Raw genomic sequence first — 22,988 nt, 5'->3', positions numbered from 1 at the left:
CATCAGATCATGTTTTCCATTACATTAAAAGTTAGTTCTTTACTGTCACTTCCAAAGCCAGTTGGGGTAAAATGCAAATAGATAGCACTTCTGCCCCAGGTTTAAGGCAAGCAGACAATACAGAGTACTTGCTCAGTTCCTGACTGAAGAAAATGAGCTTAAAATGAGGTTGCGTTTAATCCCAGCAACAATGCAAAGCTCTCCATTATGTTTGTCATAAGAATATGACTAAACCAACTTAAATCTGTGGCCAAGCTGTAAGGATACCATGTGCTCTAGATGTCCAGTTGCATATTTGTGTATGAAATTTCTATCTTTGGTCATTGTTCCTGGTTCTCTGCCAACACAGAGCTGACACTGAGCAAACTGCTGTTTTTCCATAAACATTTCCTCCCAGTTCAGAGACTTACTTTATCAGACGGATGTCTCTCTAAATAATCTATCCACAAGTGGTTTTTGATAGCTTGAACACCCAGGGGACTGTTACTCCTCTGTTCTCTCACTGTACTCAGCAAATAACTCAATTTCACTTCTTTATTGTGCTTATTGCCTCAATCATCAGGTGCTTTTCTTATTCTGAGGATGGATTTTCAACTTAGAAACATCTTATGCGAAAACAAAAAAGATGTTTCAGTTGCATTTAGGTTGGAAGGGATAACGAGCAAAATAAGTGTTTCCTCTGGGGACAGTGAACTTTGCCTGTCACTTCCTGCCTCTTTGTTTCTGATGCCCCCCCCCGCCCCTATGTGTTCTCTCTGGGATTGTGTACTTACTAATTAGGATATACAATGTCTTCTGTAAGACGGGAAGACAGGATGTTTTTGAGGATGCTGGGTGTGCCTTAACATATTATTATATATTTTATGATGACACGGTAGATATACAGCACATCTGAATGAACACCTCTCAGTCATGGCTCCTTGTTCTTTACAAAGGTGCTGTTAGCATGAAACAGCTGTGCTAGCACCTTGCATAGGTTACTGGGATTTTGCGATGGTCATTTTGACAAAAATTACACAAAATAAGCTTTAAACTAAATGCCCTTAATAAAGGCCGTTCAATGTAAACAGGTGGGTGTGTCTCTCTAATGCTTTCTCTCAGTGTCTCGTCCAATCACCAGAGTTCATTATGTTATTATATCATTATGTTCTCCATATGTTGTCCAAAATAATGGGATAATCCAGAACATACACTCAATACCAGAAAGCCATCTATGATTTTCTCCTAGCAAGTTCTTTGACATCTTCAGTTAGCATTATTAAGCGTCAGTCGCCCCTCCCCCCATCCACACCACTGCGATATCTTTGTGTCAAAACAAGATGAATGCCTCTTGCTCTCTTCCTGCAGAGCCCTTATCTTCGATTCAGAGCGCCGTCCTTCCCTCTCTCCTTCCTCGCTTCTTTCAAGGGTGTGCAAGACGACGCTCTAAATTATGGAAAAACCCAAACCCGTTTCCAACACCGAATAGTTACATCTGAAAAGATGAGCAACACTTAAAATAAGCAAGATAGAAGCTGTGAATCCTAATAAGAGGAAACTGTCAGAATCTCAAAATCCTTTGGGAAATTTAATGAGCCTGCAAGAATGAGCCAATCGTGATGATTAGAATCAGACTGCAATGAAGAACGTGTGTCTTTACTGCACACACCTGATTGGGCTTTTGCTCACTAATAAAACAGGTGGTTTTGTCTCTCTGGCATGCAAACACACACACACACACACCTAACCATGCAAACATCAGCATCTGCCACTGCTAGTTCTGAGAGCAGGGAGGCGGTTCTAATGCAGGGTGTGCATTGCACCATGGGAGGACCAAATGGCGTCATTATGGACCGTGTCCGCTCCTTCAGTGCCAGACAAGTTGCTTTCATGTCCCCCAAATCCTAGTCTTTCTTCTGCTCCTGTGTCTTTTACAGCATATCGCTGTGCAGCCCGCTGTCCCCCAAAGGTCAGCTGATTCCTGATCAAAGCATTTCATAAGAGTAAAACCTTTTTGTTGATAATCAACATATCTAATCAGTTTCACTTCACTTTGTGCTGGCTTAGAGCGCCGTGCTCAGCCGGCATCAACAGAAATGCATTATGGATCAAGTGCTGCGATAACACAGCAGCTGAAGGCACGCAGCATGTAGCTGAGAAACATGCACATGTCTGTTGGTGCTCATGTTGCTGTCCTTACTTTTTATGTGTTTATGCTTCCAGCCAGCCCGCCAAATCCTTTCAATGGCATCCAGAAACACAATCACCAGAACCTTGCGAGAATCACATCATAATCACGTGTTTTCCCACTGAGAAATAAGCCCGATTCCAAGAAAACTAATGACAGTTCTGTGTCCTGCTGCCCAGAGCTGAATATAAACACAGGAAATGCCACCTGGCGCGTGTGCATTTTTCAAAGTGACACTGATTAACCCAGGGAGGCACCACAGTCAAATACAAACCAAGGTCTGTTTATCAGTGCAGATGGCAGCTTACGTGACATGTTAGCTCCTAATTTGTTATGTGCAGCACACGTTTCACATGGACTTATGGATCTTAGATTAATGCTTACTGTATTGTGTAAGTTGCACTTGCAAATTGACTGTTAGTGTACGGATGGAAATTTGCTCATAGGTTTCTTTTTCTCTGGGATTGTCCTGAAATCTGCATTTATCATCTTAGCTTAGCTTATCTATGTGGTGTATTTCTGGAAATTGCCATCATTCCAAATTTGGCTATTTAGACAGCAAGCAAGTGGCAAATTACCTGATATCACTGTGACATGCCCATATGGAAAAGAAATCGAAAAAACTTGCATCACATTTGGCTTACTTCATATAGTGAATCATATAAGGCTTATATGATTTACTCATGAAAGTGGCCACTTTCTCATTACGTTCATATATTGTTTTAGTAAGTATCCAAAACATACAAGTTTCATTTATATAATTTTTCAAGGGATCTTATATCTGTTTCACTCTTGTATGCTTTTCATACAAGTTTCACACAAGACAGATACAAACTTTATAAGATTTATATATATATCTTTTCCATATGGGTGTTTATGTTAAAAACGTATTAAATCAGTAAGTTTCTACTCTTGGTTCACATAATAACAGTAAAGGGGGAAAAGCTGTTTGCTAGGCATATGTACTTGTCTGTATTTCATCCAGCTGTACGCTCAGGGAGTCAGACAAGGACAAAGGTCCTAGCATTGCCTGCGTTGTGTGCAGAAAGGCATGTTTAATTATTGAAATACTGCAGTAGCGTTTCTTGGAAAGCAAATAATTGTTTAGAGCTATAACAATAAATGTATTGTATCAAATATAAACAATACAAGCTTTTATATAAACAGTAACAGTTGAGCCTTAAGAGGTTTTTCCATTATTCTTTGTAAAATAGTATGATATATGCTACCCTTAAGAAAAGGTCAGTGAGTCAAATGTGGGAGTAGTCCAGCAGCTGAGAGTGTGTTAAAGGCTGTTGGTGTCTCTGTGTGGACAACTTCCTGTCTGACCCCGAATACTGGACTTCAGTTTAATGCTGCCTACCAAGACAAACAGACTAATCCTGGAATATCACAGCGCTATCAGGACGCCCAGCTTTTTCCTCCCTGCCGTCATCCGCACAATGCAGAGGAAGTGTGTGTGTGCGTGTGTGCGTGTGTGTGTGTGTGTGTGTGTGTGTGTGTGTGTGCGTGCGTGCACTTGTGTGTAGAGGTTGTATGCGAGGGGCTGTCTGTGATTTTTATCGATGTATATATAGTATATAGTGTATATATAGTAGATGATGAGAACTTTCCCCTCTTCTTCCATAAAGGGTCATTTTTCTATAAAGCCTTATTCAGCTCTACAGTCGTTTTAATCAAAGACAGTGGAGTCATTTTACTCCTTGCTCCTTTTCCTCTTTTTTGTCCAAACCTGCAGGGGAATTGGAGTTCCATTGTTTTCTGTCACCAGATAAGAAGCACTCTTTCAGACTGATGAGACTGCCTTTTTTTTATCTGCATATGTTTAATAAGAGCTTAAAGCTCAGGCCATTGGCATTATTTCGTAATTTTTCCTCTGTGGCCATTCCCACGATGCTTTGATCAGATGGAAGGAAGCTTCAAATTAACCAGAGCTGCCACTATTCTTGTTAAAGGCCTAGCTGCTTTCAAAAACCTGCACACCACAATGCAAAATAAGCACTGCCTCATAACATTAGAACAGGCGAATTATGTCTTAGGTCACTATGTGATGTGCAGGAAACTGGGATTACAATGATTGGGTGAAGGGAAGGTGAGAGTTGTCTGTCTGTGTGTCTAAATTTCAAGATGTAAATTTTTGTTGTAAATGGTCTGTTGACCCATTTTTTGGCCTTTTTTTGCACATCAAAATCTGAGGCAACGTTTATCTCTTTTTATTTAGACTATTAAATTTAGAACTTGACATTTTCACTGGTCTTTCTTACAATAAAAATGAAACAGGATCTGTAGGGTTGCACCAGTCACAACAACAGTCACCTCAAGGAGCTTAATAATAAAGTCTGAGTATTGGCCAGCCATCCTGCAAAGTCGCATATTTGATAGAAAAATATAAAAATTAAATTATTTTACATTGGAAATGACAACAATGACAATTTGTGAATAGTAAAATACTTTTGGCATGAAGTTGTTAGTCACAAACATGAAGAAAATGTCATTTTCATTCCGCTTTCTTGCAGGATTGAGCAAATACGACAACTGTACCACAAAAACAAAAATCTCAGTCCCAGCAGAACAAAATACTGGAGTTTCCACATGGTACTGTGATTAAATTCAGAAAGTCATTTATGGACTGGTTCTTATGTAGCACTTTTTTACTGAGCACGCAAAGCACTTTATACAACTTGCCTCGTTCACCCATTCACACTCATTCATACAAACACTTTTTGTGCTTAGTATCTGACATTCACTCACATTCATACTGTGATGGATGTATCACAGAGCAACTTGGGGTTAGTATGTTGCGATCTTCATATTTTTATGTGAATATTTTTCATTTTTTAAGACACGAATCGCAACAATCTCTTAAATGTTTAGAATCATAGATTTGCATTCATTATAGACAAGTAACATAGACAAGACTTATGGTCGCTTGGATCTGCAGCTGTAGTGTAAACAAACACTTCTTTGACCCTCTTTGACCAGGATTTTTACCAGTACATCAGCTCCTTGGCTGGTAATTGGTGGGATACCAGCAGACTAGTGGATCAGAAGGCTAAGATTAGCTAATAATCTCTAGTGATTTAAGCTACATTAGCTAATGTTTTTCAGGCTAAATGGTAAATGGCCTGTATTTGTATAGCACTTTTCTAGTCCCTAAGGACCCCAAAGCGCTTTACACAACCAGTCATCCACCCATTCACACACACATTCACAGCTACAAGCTACATTGTAGCCACAGCCGCCCTGGGGCGCACTGACAGAGGCGAGGCTGCCGGACACTGGTGCCACCGGGCCCTCTGACCACCACCAGTAGGCAACGGGTGAAGTGTCTTGCCCAAGGACACAACAACCAAGACTGTCCAAGCCGGGGCTCGTGCCGGCAACCTTCCCAACTCTTGAGCCACGATCACCCGTGACTATTTTGAGAACAAATAAAAAAAGCAGTCATGGCAACATCCCCACATTATCAGAACAGTTTGTATTTTTGCTATATTCCAGTTAAAGTGTCTTTTAAATCTACTGTTAAAAGTCCGCTGGTTCACTGTAACTGTTTTAGACCACGTTACCCATGATGCACCTCGGTATCTGTACTTCCGGTTGGGAACGTGTTCAGCGCAGTTCTGCACAGATGAGAGGTGTGTCGGAGGAGTAGCGTGATCGGCAATCAGTGCAAACATATCTTACATCTACATCACTAATTTGTGTCATGAAAATACCTGTGCATGTTCTTTCTGCCGCAGCCACCAAAGCCTTTTCATAGCTATTAATGAGAAGCCAGCCTGTGTGTGAGCGCACTGTAACATCATGACCTCAACAACACATAAAACCTGTTTACATTCTATCACGTACTGTTGTAAACATACAAGAAAATATAGCATTTGAAAATGATTCCATAAAATAATATACTAAAATATGTTATTATTAGTAGATTGCTGTTTTTAGGGGTGCTCTGGTCAAAACGGGTCTAAACTCGCCCCATCGCAACTTTTTTGAGATGTGTTGCTAATATCAAATTTAAAGTGAGCCAATGAAAACGGTCAAATTTTTTTTGACATTTGAAATGTTTTCCATTGTGTATAAATACAGATTTATGAGATTTGAAAACCATTGCAATTTGTTTTTATTTACATTTTACACAGCATCCTCACTTTTTTGGAATGAAGGTTAAAAATCACAGGCTGCCCTAAAACAGGTATGTCTTTGGCACTATGTGAGACTGACAGACACATGGGGAACATGCAAACTCCACGCGGAAGTCAAGGTGCAGATCGTTCATTTTTCCATCACGTGTATCACAGCCGTGTGACAGACTGGTGACCTGTTGAGACTGTACCCGAACGTTTGCCCAATGAAAGCTGGGAACTAGCACTTTTAACCTTAAATCAAAGAAGTAGTTAAGAAGATGATGGATGGATGGATGGATGGATGGATGGATGGATGGATGACCCTGTTCCTACATTCTATTATTACTATTATCATATATTATATGTAGGCAATCACTTGCATCAGTTGTATTTGTTGTTGACAGTTGCTGGTTTGTGTATCTGTCACATGAATAAAAGCAAAGTTCCTTCAGTTCTGATGTAGAATCGAACCAAACTGATCAAACGCAGTGTGTGAATATGGTGTACATCCACTGGATAAATGATGATAGAGTAAAACGTAAATGTATTAAGTATGAGTGTTAAGGGTTCCAGATGTAAAGGCACAAACTGGATCACTAGAATTATTTTATGCAAATGACCAGTAACATGTGCTGACATTTAGCTGGTATAATGGTTATCATGTTGACATCAGGGTAAGTGTGCTGGCATACATACACAGTACAGCTGAGACCCTTCATACACATTTAGCTGACTCTGCTTTTTTACTATTGGCCTAATTAGAGACAATGGTGAATTTAAATTTATAGATGATTTTGATTGACATTTGAATTTAAATTCTTTACATTTTGCATAAATATGACAGTATTACGCTTGTATTAGGGAATTCTTTTGGCAGACTGACATACTGCCATTAGGAGAGATATGACTTGTTACAACCAGCTTCTGATTCATTTTCCATTAGCCACCAGAAGGATTGTTTATGAAACAAAATCATATCAGAAGGGAAACATGTAAGGGCACATCTGATTGGCTAAAAGTTGCTGCTGATGAAAATGTTATCCGTACCCAAACATGACAAGCATGTCTACCATCTACGCTGCTGCCAAGTTACAAGGAGCACTCACTTCTTCCAGATGTTAATTGGTTCGGCTCTCAAGGACAATGTGCAAGGACGGCGGAAGAACATATCAGCTGTGTCTCTTTGTAATTAGCAGTCAGCCCACAGGCTGAATAAGCATTCACTTTGCATCCCCAGATGTGTTTGTAGCTCTTTAGCAGACTGGAAGAGACCGGGATAATGGATATGTATTTTTGGTAGGTTGAAGGCATAAACATAAACCCTCCCGGCCTTTCGCTATCTCTGTTCTACCAATTAAGCAGCTGCCTTTGTCCTGCTTTCTTCTGTCACTGACAGGGCATCCAGCTTTTGAGTGGCAGTTTGGTAGTTTGGCGGTTGAAAGAAGGAGACGACGCATTCCTCTCTGCAGCAGTCCTAACATTGTGTTTCTCCTTTAATTATCCTGTGAGGAATGGCAGTCTCGCAGTTATCAGAAGATGAGCTCTGCCCCAGACTTTGGCCCTGAGCCCGTTGTGTGAATGAGAAGTTCTGTGTGTGTGTGTGTGTGTGTGTGTGTGTGTGTGTGTGTGTGTGTGTGTGTGTGTGTGTGTGTGTGTGCCTGTTTAGATGTCTTTGTGGGGACCAAAAATTGGAAGTTTACTGTACTTGTGGGGACCAACAGCTTTATAGCCGTTATAGGGCCCAAAATCCTGATTCCTGCAAGTTTGAAGGCATTTTTGTGACTCATAATGTGGTTTTAGTGTCAGGAGTACAATTAGGTTATGGTTTTGGTTTAGGGTTAGGCATTCATTTTTGATGGCTAGAGTGAGCGGAAAGTACTATGTCAATCAGATGTCCCCACAAGAATCTGAATGTGCGTGTGCTTGTGTGTGTGCGTGTGTTAAAAATTGGACATCTTCACCTTGATTAAAAAAAACTCTCAGCTTGAAGTTAGTTTTCAGTTTCTTCCTTAAATTTCCTCTTAATTTATGTTAAAAGATTAAATAAGATGCTTGGACAGTTCCACTGTTTCTGTCTTTCTTCTCATCTCATCTCTTATCAATTATTCATGGTGCTTTTGTTCTTTTTGTCCGTAAATGTGCTGTTAATGTTGCACAGACTGTGGATCTCAGTGGAACTAGCCAGACTATATTTCTGGACGGTGGAAAAAAACACATCTTTCTGTCTTGCTGAGCATACTGTACCACATCTTCAGAGCTAAAACTGTTCAGTCAGTATCTGTAATTACCGTGGTAGGATGTCAAAGCATTATTTCAAGTTTAAAAGCACTGGGAATACTGATACAATAGTTGTCTACTTGTTTGTTGCAAGCCTAGTGAATTAGTGAGTTATTGCTGTCTTCTATAGCATTTCTTCATGGCCAGGTACAGTGCACACTGCCCAGTTCTGCTTTTTTGATTTTCTTTTCTTAAAGGACCAAAAAAATCTGCAACTATCAAATATTAATACACTGGATAAGCCAAATTATCTGAATTAAAGGTGAGGATATGTAGAAGAAGAAGAGAAAGCACTTCCGTCATGTCTTATAGCTGTTATTGCATGATATGTAAGAATTAGTGTAATAAAATAAGATGTCCAAGATTGTTTAAGCACTATTTTATGATCTATGTCAGCGGTCCCCAACCCCCGGGCCTCGGACCAGTACTGGTCCGTGAGTCGTTTGGTAACAGGCCGCGAGAGTTGAGGCTCAGGTGTGAAATGTATGGTTTTCGGGGTTTTTATCGGTTTTCAGCGTTATTTTGTTATCGTTTTTATCGTTAACTCGGTTTTCGCCGGTCCGTGAAAATGTTGTTGGGCATAAACCGGTCCGTGGCGCAAAAAAGGTTGCGGACCGCTGATCTATGTAACTAAAAACCTGTTTGCAGCATTATTTGAACGCATATATTTATGTTACTGTATTTTTTGCACTATAAAGTGCACTTAAAATCCTTTAATTTTCTCAAAAATCGACAGTGCGCCTTATGTATGAATTCTGGTCCTGGACTCTCTGGACTTGTCAGTATTGGTCATTTAATACCATCATCACCCCTTTGATTTAAACATTCCCATAACTTCACTTGGAAAGTTTTGGAAAGTGACATAAGGTAGGAAAAAGTCTTGTAGTAGATGTTAGTGGTATTGTTATGTGTCAAGTGTGAACAGCAACAACTTATGGTCGAAGCATCAGGACATTTTCTGATGCAGGTATCCAAAACAACCTGCAGGCCAGTATTTAGACATCTGTTAAACAACAGCTACTAAGATGAACTTGGGGACTTTCTCAAACATGAATGCAGCAATTCTACAGGTTTTTGTGCACTGGGTTTTTTTTTTTTTGTGTGTTTTGGTTTTATTCATTTCATCAGGCAAGGCAAACATGAAGGATTTTCACAGGATGACCTTTGGTCATCAGGACCCAGACCATCTGGTTCTGTTGATCTTTAAGAGTTTTCCTCCTACTTTATAGATACAGGAACCAATCCAGCCTGAGATCTGCAGAAAGTGGTCCAAGCCTTATCAGGGGAGGTTTATCTCCATGAGAAAGAGCACGTCATTGCATCTCCACCCATCCTCCAGAGACAGGGTTCAGTGGCAGTGGTGCTCCATGGAGACATCATTGCCACACTGTCATCTTCATCCAAGATCATATGCTCTTTCTTCTTATTCTCAAATCTCTTAAATTAGCTATTTCTCCAAGTTAGACATTAAGAGATGTATTTGATGGTAATATTGCAACAGAGACATCACTTATGCTTGACACCATATCTTTTTATTCTGTAGCTCACTTGCTTTAACATTTTAACCAAAGCAGCTGATAAGATGCTGACAGGAAGCAAATGACCTGCTCCACCCATCTTTTCAGCATGAAATACGTTAGTTAAGGTCATCCTCATCAAAGCATGGTTTCCGCTTTATCTACACTGAGGTCTGCTGAAGTAAACAGGGATCAGTCCGAAGGGTTTCCTGTAATTAGACAATTAGCACACACAGGAACTTAAACATAGCACAGTATTTTCATCAAAGCAACAACTCTGGCTCTGAGATTACATTGTAATCTAAATTAGTGACTCCTGTTCTGCTTTTGAGTTTTCAAAAGTAGAATGGGAGGCCGCTCAGCTCCCAGTTTGGATTGTAGAACACTTTGGTATACAGAGTTCATGGTTCACTCAAGCAAAGGGTCACCAGCAGAGATGGGCAGTAACTCGTTACTGTAATCTGATTACTTTTTTCAAATAACGAGTAAAGTAAGGGATTACTATTGCAAAAAAGGTCTCATGACAATGATGTAAGCGAGTGCGACGTTCGTGAAAACAGCTGTGTGCAGATCAACAATGGATAATATAACGAGTGCAGGAGAGAGTATGAGCGTGCAGCGTTTAAAGCGTGGAAGTACTGACCTTACTTTGAGTTTGATTCCGTAAAAAGTGACAAAAAACATTAGCGTCCGCTGTTCCCTGCGTGGGAGGAAAACTTCGCTTTACAGCAAAAAAAAAACTAAACTTCCGAGCAAGCACCGAGTGCGCTACCACAGAATGGGAAATTCACAGAGAAACTTCTTCCACTGACCGCTGCAGCTCACCTGCACCAGGGCAAACATCCGCCTGCTATACAGGTGAAAATAGAGCAACAGGACCACTGAGTCTTTTATTTATTTATTTATTTATTTTTTGCTGTGTTTCACTTGCATTTATTTGAAAGACTGAGTGTAAACACAAAAAAATATTTTATTTTATGTGCTGGAATGTGCAGAAAATAGGTTTAAATGTTAAACAAATTTCTTCCAGTCAGAGAATGTTGCATATAATTAAATTTTTGCTTGATGCATAAAGTTAAAAGATTAAAACTAATAAAACAAGTTTTAAAAAGAGACTTTTCCATTTGATTACATTTTGTATGATGATTATGCAGAAAAAGTAGAATTGGGCTGAAAGATGGTAAATGGACTGATTCTTATATAGCGCTTTTCTACTCTCACAGAGTACTCAAAGCGCTCTATACAACATGCCTCATTCACCCAATCACACCCATTCGCACAAGCACTTTATCTACACTTAGTGCTTTCTAACGACATTCATACACATTCATACTCCGATGGATGCATCGGAGAGCAACTTGGGGTTAGTATCTTGCCCAAGGATACTTGACATGCAGACTGGAGGAGCCAGGGATCAAACCACCGACCTTCCGATCAGTAGGTGACCTGCTCTACCTCCTGAGCTACAGCCACCCATCCATCTATTTCTTTATTAACTATTCAGGTTGTAAATCGTGTTTTTAAAAAGTAACTAAGTAATTAATTACTTTTTTAAATAAGTAATCAATAAAGTAACACGATTACTTTTTGGGGGAAGTAATCAGTAACTAATTTTTTCAAGTAAATTGACCTACACTGGTCACCAGTCAAACCCGGGTCCCTGCTTTCTGGCCATGTGGTTACCTGCTCACCCGCTGAGCTAAACTGGCACCCAGTAGCTTCACTTTCATTTCATCTGTCCAAGGGACATTTTTCTAGAAGTCTCATTGTTTGCAGAACTTCTCCCATGTTCTTCTTAGAGAAGAGTCTCTCCCCTAACTAGCAACTCTAACAACCAAGACGTTCTAGTTTTGTCTTCTTCTTGTTATTCTGAAATTAGGTTTCTGTAGTGGTATCAAGAATGGTTAGAAGGACATTTTGTACAGTTCACTATTCTTGATAGTTTTTACCCTGTCAGTGTTGTTATCACCAGCTTTGCAAGTACTGCAGAACTATAGCACTTATTACACTGGGGGACAACAGTGTAACTCCCACTTTTTTCCCATTTCAAATCTACCCTGTAATTATGTCTGTCAACTCCATATCCAGCTTCCAAAGTGGTATCTCCATATATAGTGAAGAAACTGTTACTTTGAAAGAGAGAGATGAATAAAAGCTTCTCCAGCGAACCATAAAACACCTTGTTATATCAGACTTAGTGAAATAGCCCTATTATATCCAGCGACACCTATCCAGTCCTCATTACGCCCTTCAGCGAACTCGCTCCCATCTGCCCTGCCATCAGTCACCAAGGAATATTTAAAAGTAATTGTCATGAAGCGAGCAGAATAGATTTCAGACCTGCCACAGAGGGAAAGATTATGCCTCACTGACCACTGGAAGAGTAAATCTCTGTGGTTTTGTTCATTTCTCTATTTTTTCTGCCAAGTTTTTTTTCTATACATGTTTCATCTTTTTTTCCAGTGTAGTATGCTCTCATTGGAATCAGGAAGGATTTCTGTCACAAAATCTTCTTAAAGCAGCACTTGGCAAGATTTTGATGGGGAAAAAAATGCCCATGTGATCAGACTAAATCATGAAGCGCAGCTCATCCACACTAATGAGGAGCTGAAAATTTGGCCTGTTTTCCCCCACTGAAATGTTTGTGTCTGGGTTATCCCTGTTGGGAAGTCTTGTATTCCAGAGTCTTACCGCAAAGATTTGAAAGGATTCCAGCTAGGTGTTTTCCTGGCCTTGGAAAGTTCACTTTTTTGGCTTAAAAAGTGAACTTATCCATTGCTGGAGTTTCTAATTTGTGTCAAATAGAACAATTTCTGCATGGGCACACTATTCTCTGATCTAGTTTTACATCTATTCTAAATATAAACATTTCAAGATCTCTTGTTGCTGTTTTAGCTTTAGTAAAATCTTCTTCATCCCAGAGAGTCTCCGTTTCTCTTCCTTCCCTTCATCCATTCTGTGAGACATGCAGCAGCCTCTCATTGGGCTCCCTTTAAGCTTATAGCAATCATCAGAGAGCCACTCCACAGTGACTCATTGCATTTATATTTAAGCCTCTTTCTGTCATCTCTACATGTCCACTGATCCAACCATCCATCAGTCAGCACCTCCAAAAACAACAGGCCTATCTCACTGCTGCACCAAATCTTAGGGCCTAAAGAGCCATTGACACAATGGATCTCTGCTTCTCCTTGTTTTCTCCTTTCACTGTTTTTAGCAGCATTTATTCTTACGCTAACCTTCCACATCTTCCCTTATTTAGTCTATCTTATGGCTTCACTAGTGTGATTCTTTGTTAGAAGCAATGTTCCCAAAGGAGCATAGCCCACACATTCTCTCATCACTGTCACTTATCTACTCCATCTCCACAGTGACTGAGAAACTGATACCTACACCTCCTCTCTATAGAGATCTCTTTACATGGTGCATTGTTGCCATTCACGTTCCACCTGTATAATTTAGAGCTGGAGAAGCAATGAAGCACAAGAGATGTTCATTAGTCCAACAAGTTCAAATCCAACAAGATATTTTGCCAAATCTGTGATGCTTTAAATTGAGCTTTAAATGCTATAAATTAGAATAATTCAGGTTATAATGTGTTTCAACTGTGTGAATTTCTATAGCTTTTGGCCACAGGGGGGCGCTCCTTGCTCAGTGCCAGAGACTGTCTGTTGAAAATAGAAAAGCTAAATACTGTAATGAAATAAGCAACTCTGTGTACACTACAGAAACAAACCTGGTTGACTTTATTTTGTTTTTATCATCAGCAGTCTAGTTGCATATAAAGTCTGTGTTTCAGTTCTCAAATAATTTTTTGAGAAACAATTTAAAATTCCAATGAATTTTCTGAGAATTCATTTGATTGTGCAGTTGCAATAATGGCAGTTATTGATTAACAGTAGTTCTAATTAAACATTTGACATCCACAACATCATAGTGCTGTTTTTTAATATTATCTGTTTGTTAGTTTTGTGTTTCTGTTGCTCCAGAGTAGCCATAATGCAGTTAATTAACCTTAAAAAAGCCCAGATATTCAGTACATCATTGCACAATGCCGTATAAAAAACCTACAATCAATATTTTTTCTGATGTCAAACTATTTCAATTGTTTTAACTTTACTTTAATAACTACAAGTCACGTGCCTTGACCTGCACCCCTCTGCTTTGAATATTTAGCCACCACAGAAATAGTGAGTTGTTTCAGGTAATAGTTGTCTTGGGAAGCCTTGTTGATTGGACTTGATTACATCACTTCCTTTACATGTAAATAGTTTTGTTGCGGTAACAACTGTGGCATCTAAATAATGGTACTAATTAGCAGGAAGGTACTGCTGTGCAGTGAAGAAAGCGAATCCATAATGCATGACTTGTATTCGTGTATAAACAGCTTGTTTCAAATGTCTATTTGAAACTATAATATGGGGTATGAAGAATGTTTGTTCATGTAAGTGGTTTTCCATATTAAAGTTGTGCTGACAAAGAGTCCTGTCAATTTTTATAATGTGCCTACGCCTTTCAAATTTCAACATAAACCACCTCGAGGCAACTGTTGATGTGATTTGTTGCTATATAAATAAAACTGAATTGAATTGAACATGCCATGGTTCTGATGAATACACACAAACATACAGTGCACTTTAGACTTGGCAGCCATGTTCCAATTCACAACAGCCTCATGGCAATTTATATTATAAGGTAAAGCCCCTACAATCCCTCTGTGCCCTGTGAGCAAGCACTTGGTGACAGTGGGAAGGAAAATCTCCTTTTTAACAGGAAAGACCTCGGATACAACCAGGCTCATGGAGGGACAGCCATCCATTGAGATAAGTCATGGGCAAGGGGAAAGAGAAGAGAAGAGAGTTCCCAGTTATTAAATACAATAGTGGTGTATAAACACACAGAGAGTGGAAAGAGATGTGTGAAGAAGAAACGTAAAGCGCCCTCAGCAGCCTAACCTTTGCAGCATAAATAAGGGAAGGTTCAGACTCACCTGATACAGTCCTAACTAAACGCTTTATCAAAAAGGAAGGTTTTAAGTGTATTTCAAAATTAGAGCGCACATATGCCCGTAATCTAAACTGGGAGCTAGTTCCACAGGAGAGCGGCCTGATAGCCAATGAAGAGCAGCTAATATGGGAAAAGTCCACTTAGTACTCTTGATTCAAGTGTGTTTAAATCGCTGTAGTAAAATACTGTGGTCAACAGTATCAGATGGACAAGCACTGAGATGCTTGTCCATTTGATACTTTTTGACCACTGTCAAAAAGTCATGCTCCTGTGTGTGTGTGTGTGTGTTAATTTATATATTTATTTATATATATTGGGGTTGGTTGTAGCTCAGGCGGTAGAGCAAGTCATCTACTGATCGTAAGGTTGGTGGTTCGATTCCTGGCTTCCCCTAGTCTGCATGTCAAATATCCTTGGGCAAGATATTAACCCCAAATTGCTCTCCAGTGCATCCATCAGAGTATGAATGTGTATGAATGTTACTTAGAACAATGTGAATGAGTGAATACACAAGTTGTATAAAGCGCTTTGAGTGCTCAGAAGAGTAGAAAAGCGCTATATAAGATCCAGTCCATTTACCATTTACCATATTAGGTTCACATACTTTCTGCATTTCTCTGTTATGGGTCCCTGAGAAAAAAAAGGTGACATATGTGGTTTCTGTTGACTAATTCCATGATTCAAACCACCCTCATTTTGTAGGAGAGACTGACATTCCCCTGAGAAAACCTTTGATTACAGTAAACACAAATTATGCACAGTCGGTGACTGAGGTTTATAGCCTCTGTCATTTATTTGTCATATTTATCAACTACTTAAATGAACACTTTAACTAATAACAAAAGTGTCACATATAAATATGTAAGCGAAAACCTTGTTTTTTTCTGATTTGGTTGTGTGTGCTGCAGATGTGTTTTGGCTCTCTGCTGCCTCTCTGTGGTCTTAAATAAACATTACATTTCACTGTGATAGTGCTCTCTCTATTCAGCTTGATTTCATTATCACTATTGCGTTAAATCCAGATAATGCACAAGTTCATCTGTGATAACATCTGTGGTAATGTGTCAATGGAAAAGTGTATTTAGTAGTCAGTATAAGCTTTTAATGATATAAGTTTGCATATGATAGAAAATGCATGTTGACCTTTTGATGACTTAGACTGTTGTCCACTGCAAGACTTTCTGTTTTATAAATTCTTTCTCACAGCGATAATAGCTGAACAAGCTATTATTTCACTCCTGCCAGGAAGAGGAGAGCTGGACACTTTTATCTGCGCTCACTATCAAGAAGAGGGGCTGAGTCCTTCTGTATCCCACAACACACACACATACACCTGAACCACTCTTATCTTCACTCCCTTCTACATACGCACCAACATTCCTGTCTATTCACTATTGTATTACTTTTGTAGATAAATAAAGACCAGATTGGTAACAGGGCGCACATCACAGGGCCCCCGCTCTGGTGTGAGCGTTCTGTGATCGCCCTTGCAAGTAAAAGCTGCAGCGTCTGTGTGTTTCTACCTTTAGTGTCCGGCAGCCTCGCCTCTGTCAGTGCGCCCCAGGGCAGCTGTGGCTACAATGTAGCTTGCCATCGCCAGTGTGTGAATGTGTGTGTGAATGGGTGAATGACTGAATGTAGTGTGAAGCGCTTTGGGGTCCTTAGGGACTAGAAAAGCGCTATACAAATGCAGGCCATTTACCATTTAGATTCTTAGCTGAAGAAGTGTCTTTAGAATACATCTCTTGACATAATGTAACATTATAAACTGTGTAAGAAGAGCCGCATGCATATAAAATCATGAATACGGTTTTATAATAATGTCCTTGAAGCAAACTTTTTTCTTCAATGGCAATTATTAAAAAGAAGCTAAGCAGATCCTCATTAATCTTATAATATCATTCTGCTTATAACCTTTTTTTTTTTATAAAAAATATGACATCAAACATGAAACAGGCATGAGAAACAAAGAACAATCCAAACATGTTTCCTGCTGCACCTTCAACTGTGCAGGTAATGATTCAGAGTCAGAATTCAATTCAATTGAATCACAACATTAAGGCAGTTTATACTGTAGGATAAACCCTGCAGTATTACATAGAACATTCTAGCAACTGGAGCAAGCACTTGGTGACAGTGGGAAGAAAAAAACCTCTTTTAATAGGAAGAAGCCTCTGCTCTGGGAGGGACGGCTTCTTCTTCTACCACGTCTGGTTGGCTGTGAGGGGGGCAGACAAAAACACTGTCTTAGAGACAGAGATTAACAATAGAAATTAATATAGCGATTACAATTATTGATTAAATAAAAAACTGATTTTTACAGTGTGTTTTTCCCTTTCTTCCTTCATCCAGGCATATGGGCCAACTTTTTAATACCCCTGAAAAATGGAGAAGTGATCGAGGGTCAGTATGTGGAGCTGCAGGCCCGGTACACTGGCGGCAACCCAAATTCCAAGAGTATCGCCTGGAACTTTTTGATGCCTAACACCAGCCAGATGAAGATGGTAAGGAAACAATTACACTTAGGTCTAATATATATTAGGCCAAGACAAGAAAAGACTTAAAGGTTTCTAATACTACTGTGCTGTGCAGATAGATGATCCAAAAGGAGGATCACAATCAAATAGATTTAGGGGAAGAAAGAGAACTCAGGAAGGGAAAGGATACAGGGTTTTTTTATTATTTCCCATAGTGTCTCACCTTACTTTACTCTTTACAGGAAGACACATTCATTAAATGTAAAAACATTTTCACTGATAAAAGAACAAAACTTAACTGCAATCTATTCAGAGTCGTATGTGTTTAGACAAGATAAAGTGAGCAATTCCCCTCTGACAAATTGTTCAATTCTATTGTATTTTATTTATACAGTCACTTTATAGTGCAAGGTAGATCCTACAATAATACAGAGAAAAACCCAACAATCATATGACCTCCTATGAGCAAGCACTTTGGCAACAGTGGGAAGGAAAAACTCCCTTTTAACAGGAAGAAACCTCCGGCAGAACCAGGCTCAGGGAGGGGCGGGGCCATCTGCTGCGACCGGTTGGGGTGAGAGAAGGAAGACAGGATAAAGACATGCTGTGGAAGAGAGACAGAGATTATTAACTAGAAATAATATGTATATAAACACATAGTGAGCGAGAAAGGTGACTGAAGAAGAAATACTCAGTGCATCATGGGAATCCTCCAGCAGCCTCAGCATAACTCAGGGTCACCTGATCACGCCCTAACTATACTACTTTAGCAAGAAGGAAACTCTGAACCCTAATCTTAAAAGTAGAGATAGTGTCTGTCTCCCCAATCCAAACCTGGTTCCACAGAAGAGGGGCCTGAAAACTGAAGGCTCTTCCTCCCATTCTACTTTTAGATATTCTAGGAACAACAAGTAAGCCTGCAGTCTGAGAGCAAAGTGCTCTAATGGGGTGATATCGTACTAATTATGTAAGTAACTAAAATTTGACAAAGTGATATTTTTCCAAACTGCTAATATATGTTTCCTATGCATGATATAATAATAGTAATATGGTTTGTTTTTGAATGCTATTAGAGTTGCTTGGCATCATTTGTAGTTGAAAGTAATCATAAATACCAATGCATGAGTTCTTGGTGCAGCCACTCAGTTCATCTTCTCTCTTAAACAGACAGTTTTTGCTCCTCACCGTTCTTACCTTTAAGGTAACAGGCGATGATGCTTTTAGATCACTGTGGAGTGATTTTGGCCCACTCTTCTTTCACATTGGAGGGCTTTTGGAAATAAACGGTCTGTTTAAGGCAGGGGTGTCGAACTCCAGGCCTCGAGGGCCGGTGTCCTGCAGGTTTTAGATATCACCGTGGGTCAACACACCTGAATGAAATGATTAGTTCATTGCCAGGCTTCTGGAGAACTTCAAGACATGTTGAGGAGGTCATTTAGCCATTTAAATCAGCTGTGTTGGATCAAGGACACATCTAAAACCTGCAGGATACCGGCCCTCGAGGCCTGGAATTCGACACCTGTGGTTTAAGGTCTTGCCAAAGCATCTCAATCAGATTTAAGTCCGGTCGTAGACTATTTTGATCACTCCAAAACCTTCATTTTTTCTTTTGCTGCTATGTTCTGGGTCACTTTCCTGGTGCATAACTCAAATGTAATTGAACTTCAGAATACAAGCTGATGGCAGGATTCTCTGGTATAAAGCAGAATTCAGTTCCATCAGTTACAGCAAGTGATCAAGCTCCAGACCATCAGATGACTAGATTACTCAAAGAAAAAAGATTTTAATCTAAGAACATCTTTACCTTTTACTGTAAATGATGCATCTGCCTTGAACCGTTCTATTTATACTGTATTTCAGCCCCTTCCACTGCAGAGATACATATGCTGGAACTAGGTTTTATATCAGGCTTCTTTTGTTGTGTTTTGTTTTTTATTGTACAAGAGCCATATTCGTCAGAATGTAGTATTTATCTAATACTACAGACCTGCATAATTTGTGTTAATTAAATTGCAGAGAATGAGAGCTGAGAATTTATAGATCAGGTTCAAGAACATTAATATTACTGTTTAATTTGGCCTTATAGGTGGAAATGTGAAGGTTAGATTTTATTTTATTCACAATTGAACATAGAAAACATGTCCAATGTTTAAACTGAGAACGTACCTTTTTAAAGTATGGCCTGTGAGTCCGCCGTGCACTGTTTACCTCAGCTGCCGATATGTGTCATGTGTAGTTGCTTTGGAGGAGGCTGTAAAACTTTGTGTAGAGTCCAGTAAAGGTTGATGAGTCAGTGAAGCTCACTTCTGTCCAATGTCAGTGATACTAAGGTGAGTTGTTGAAGATGTCCTGAACTTTTCTCTCTGTAAGCTCTGCTGATTTTACCAGTGTTAGTGAAACTTTCTTTTCTTTGAAGTCTTGCACTTGGACATTTAGCAAATAAATCTCTGGAAATGTTTTGGATAAATACAAAGTCCATTACATCCCTGACCTGGATGTCAGTGACACAGATCGGTGATATCTGTTATGCACAACTACTTCTTCTTGTGCTTTCTTTTATGTACTAAAAGACCACAAAAAAAACTTTTTTTAATCTCCTTTTTGTTTCATGTGACGCTTGCTTTCTGTCCTTCTGTCCAGATCATCTCCTACACCGACAACACGGTGAAGGTGTTTGACGGACAGTTTAAGGGCCGTGTCGGATTCCTATATCAGATGCCATCATCAGATGTGTCGTTCTACATCAACAACACCCGGGAGTCCGATTCGGGAAGCTACATCGTTCAGAATGTTAATGATGGTATTACTGAAACGGTTACCCTGGATGTGAAAGGTAAGAGAAATTCACCAGTTGCACAGCTGTACTTCTCAGATTCACTGCGAAACAGTAAAACAGAAAATCTTGTAATAAAATATTACATAATCCTCTCCCCTCAGTCCCTCCTTCTGTTCCGAAGTGCTCTATGACAGGGAAGCCAGAGGTAAAAGGAAATGTTACTCTGATCTGCATGTCCAGCTCTGGGAAACCTATCCCTTTGTACAAGTGGAAGAAAACCAGCCCCACCTCTGAGGTCTTCTTCTCACCCATGCTCAGTGAGTGCACAGCAAAAAAACTAAGAGTCATTGTTTGCTATAAATGTGAATTGTTGATAGAAATGCAGCCTGCACACCGTCTTTTGGGATTGTCACTTAGCACATCTTTGAGAACTGTCACTGACAACCCATTCTTGCTCATAAGGGAGCATCTGATTGGTCGAGTTCTCTAATAGCATCTTTACTTTTCAGTATGAAGCACTCGCTCTTGTTTTGTTTGAAGAGTAGATCTGTCAAATCATCGCGTGTATTTGTAGACTAATTTTGTGTTGTTGTGTGTGTGCATATACATGTGAAATAATGTGTCTTCATGTGTGTTTGACTGTCTTTTCCACGTAAACTGCTGTTTTAGATGAGAAGACTGGCACTCTGAAGCTGAACAACCTGAGCAGCAACATGTCGGGGAAATACGTGTGCACAGCCAGCAACACGGTGGCAGAAAAGACCTGCGAAATCGACCTGCACATTACCAACTGTACGCAGCAAGTGTAACCCTGGTTATGGTTTATTAATAAAAATAAGTGATGAAAAATAGTAATGGACCACACATTCAGATACACTATCATCAAGCATGAACAGCGAGTATCGATGTAATTAATGATTCCATTCACGCCTCTCAATTATTTCTGTTGGACATGATCATATCCTACTAATTTCTTATGACTGCTGACACGTCATAAGAAAACTAAATGAATATGCAGTAGGGATGCACCAATACCGATACTGGTATCGGGTATCGGGGCCGATACTGTAAAATGTGTGTGTACTCATACTCGTAAAAGTTAACCGATACCATGAACCAATACTAACTTATTTCATTAATCAGAGGGTGGCATGTCATTTCTGTTGTCGTTTTTTAGATTGGCCACTAGGGGGACTAAACAGGCACAGGGTTAGGCAGCACAGTCGACTGATGATCCACGGGCAGATGAGGAGTTTGTTCGCCAATGCCAAATACTTTCGTTATTTTGTTTGCTTGTTTACAATATGGACACTGCAAAAATTTAAAAGTTTATTTTATTTTCAAACCTAATTTGTATTTATTTATTTATTTGTTTGTTTGTTTATTTATTATTCTGAAAGCTCGAGTTAGTGCCAATAGTTCAGTGATATTTTGTTAAATTACAATGTGGAGACTCTGCAATAATTTAACAGAAGTGCTTATTTTTCACTTGAAATTTTTTGTGGTCATTTTTAATAAGATTTTATTTTTTATTGGCAGAGAATAAAATAAAACCTGTCTTCCAATTTATTGCATTTGTGTGTGTGTGTGTGTGTGTGTGTGTGGTAGAAGTATTGGTTTTTGTACTCTGTATCGGCAAGTACTCAGATCCAAGTATCGGTATCGTATTGGTTTGAAAGAATTGGTATCGTTGCATCCCTAATATGCAGCGAACTTTCTTACATATATATTAAAATATTACAAATATACAATAATTTAGCTAAAGTATCATTATAAACCCCTATCACTCGTGACTTACACAGATTCAAAGTAAAAAACAAACCCTGTTTAACGTTGCTAGCATAGGGCTGTGACATTTTACATTGTAACCATTAGCTTAGCTGACTTTTCTATTCAGCAACTAAGAAAATTATACTTTTGTCAAAGTTGGCTGAATTTGTCTTACTTTAACATGAGTCGGGACAGCCAACCATGCCCAACACAACCTAGCGTCCTGGGAATATATAATGTTGCAGAAGCCTGAAAACAGTGGACAGCGGTCGATTAGCGATCAACATCTCAGCATTATTGTAGTGTCTTTACATTACAATATAAAGCGCCTTGAGGCAACAGCTGTTGTGATTTGTCCCTATATAAATGAAACTGAATTGTAGCTTAAAACTGATTTGCTAGGCCACAACACAACTGGTCACCTGATTAGTCCATCTCTATGTCAAACAGAAAGGACATCTTTACATGACTCAAATATAAAACAATCTGCTTTTCTAGCCAGTGCTGTACAAGTACTATTGATTCTACACGAAATGAGGTAATAAAAGTGTTTTTAAATTCTTTGAGATAGTAATTGTATGTTCTTTAATTCCAGCCAATAAAGTGGGGGTGATTGTTGGTGCCACAGTTGGCTCAGTGGCTGGCTTCATCTTCCTCCTTTTTGTGTGCCTCGCTTTTGTCTTTGTGATAAGGAGAAGAAACAACGAGGATGACTTGGCCAATGAAATCAAGTGAGTCAATGTGGCTTAAATGCAAGCAGAATTTTATCATTTTAAATTCGTAACAGCATCTCAGCTGGCCAGCAGATCTGAACCAGGACCCGTTTGCCACAGTGCTAAACAGTGTCAGTTCAGGCAAGTCACAAGTCGCAGC

The 22,988-nt window shown here is 39.4% G+C and overlaps 1 protein-coding gene across 1 annotated transcript in view; it reads left to right on the top strand.

Annotated features, from left to right (window-relative positions):
• The window catches only part of esama (endothelial cell adhesion molecule a), a 60,445-nt gene that overhangs the window by 32,434 nt on the left and 5,023 nt on the right, over positions 1-22,988 (top strand). The window contains exons 2-6 of the mRNA XM_006800509.2: positions 17,445-17,596; positions 20,210-20,402; positions 20,507-20,662; positions 21,015-21,137; positions 22,711-22,846. Coding sequence (XP_006800572.1) covers positions 17,445-17,596; positions 20,210-20,402; positions 20,507-20,662; positions 21,015-21,137; positions 22,711-22,846 — 760 coding nt within the window. The remainder of the gene's footprint in view (positions 1-17,444; positions 17,597-20,209; positions 20,403-20,506; positions 20,663-21,014; positions 21,138-22,710; positions 22,847-22,988) is intronic.

This window comes from Neolamprologus brichardi, chromosome 10, assembly GCF_056152115.1.
Source record: "Neolamprologus brichardi isolate AB-2024 chromosome 10, ASM5615211v1, whole genome shotgun sequence".
Classification (NCBI taxonomy): domain Eukaryota; kingdom Metazoa; phylum Chordata; class Actinopteri; order Cichliformes; family Cichlidae; genus Neolamprologus; species Neolamprologus brichardi.
The sequence above is the reverse complement of the archived record's forward strand: the minus strand, read 5'-3'. Positions and strand labels throughout refer to the sequence as shown.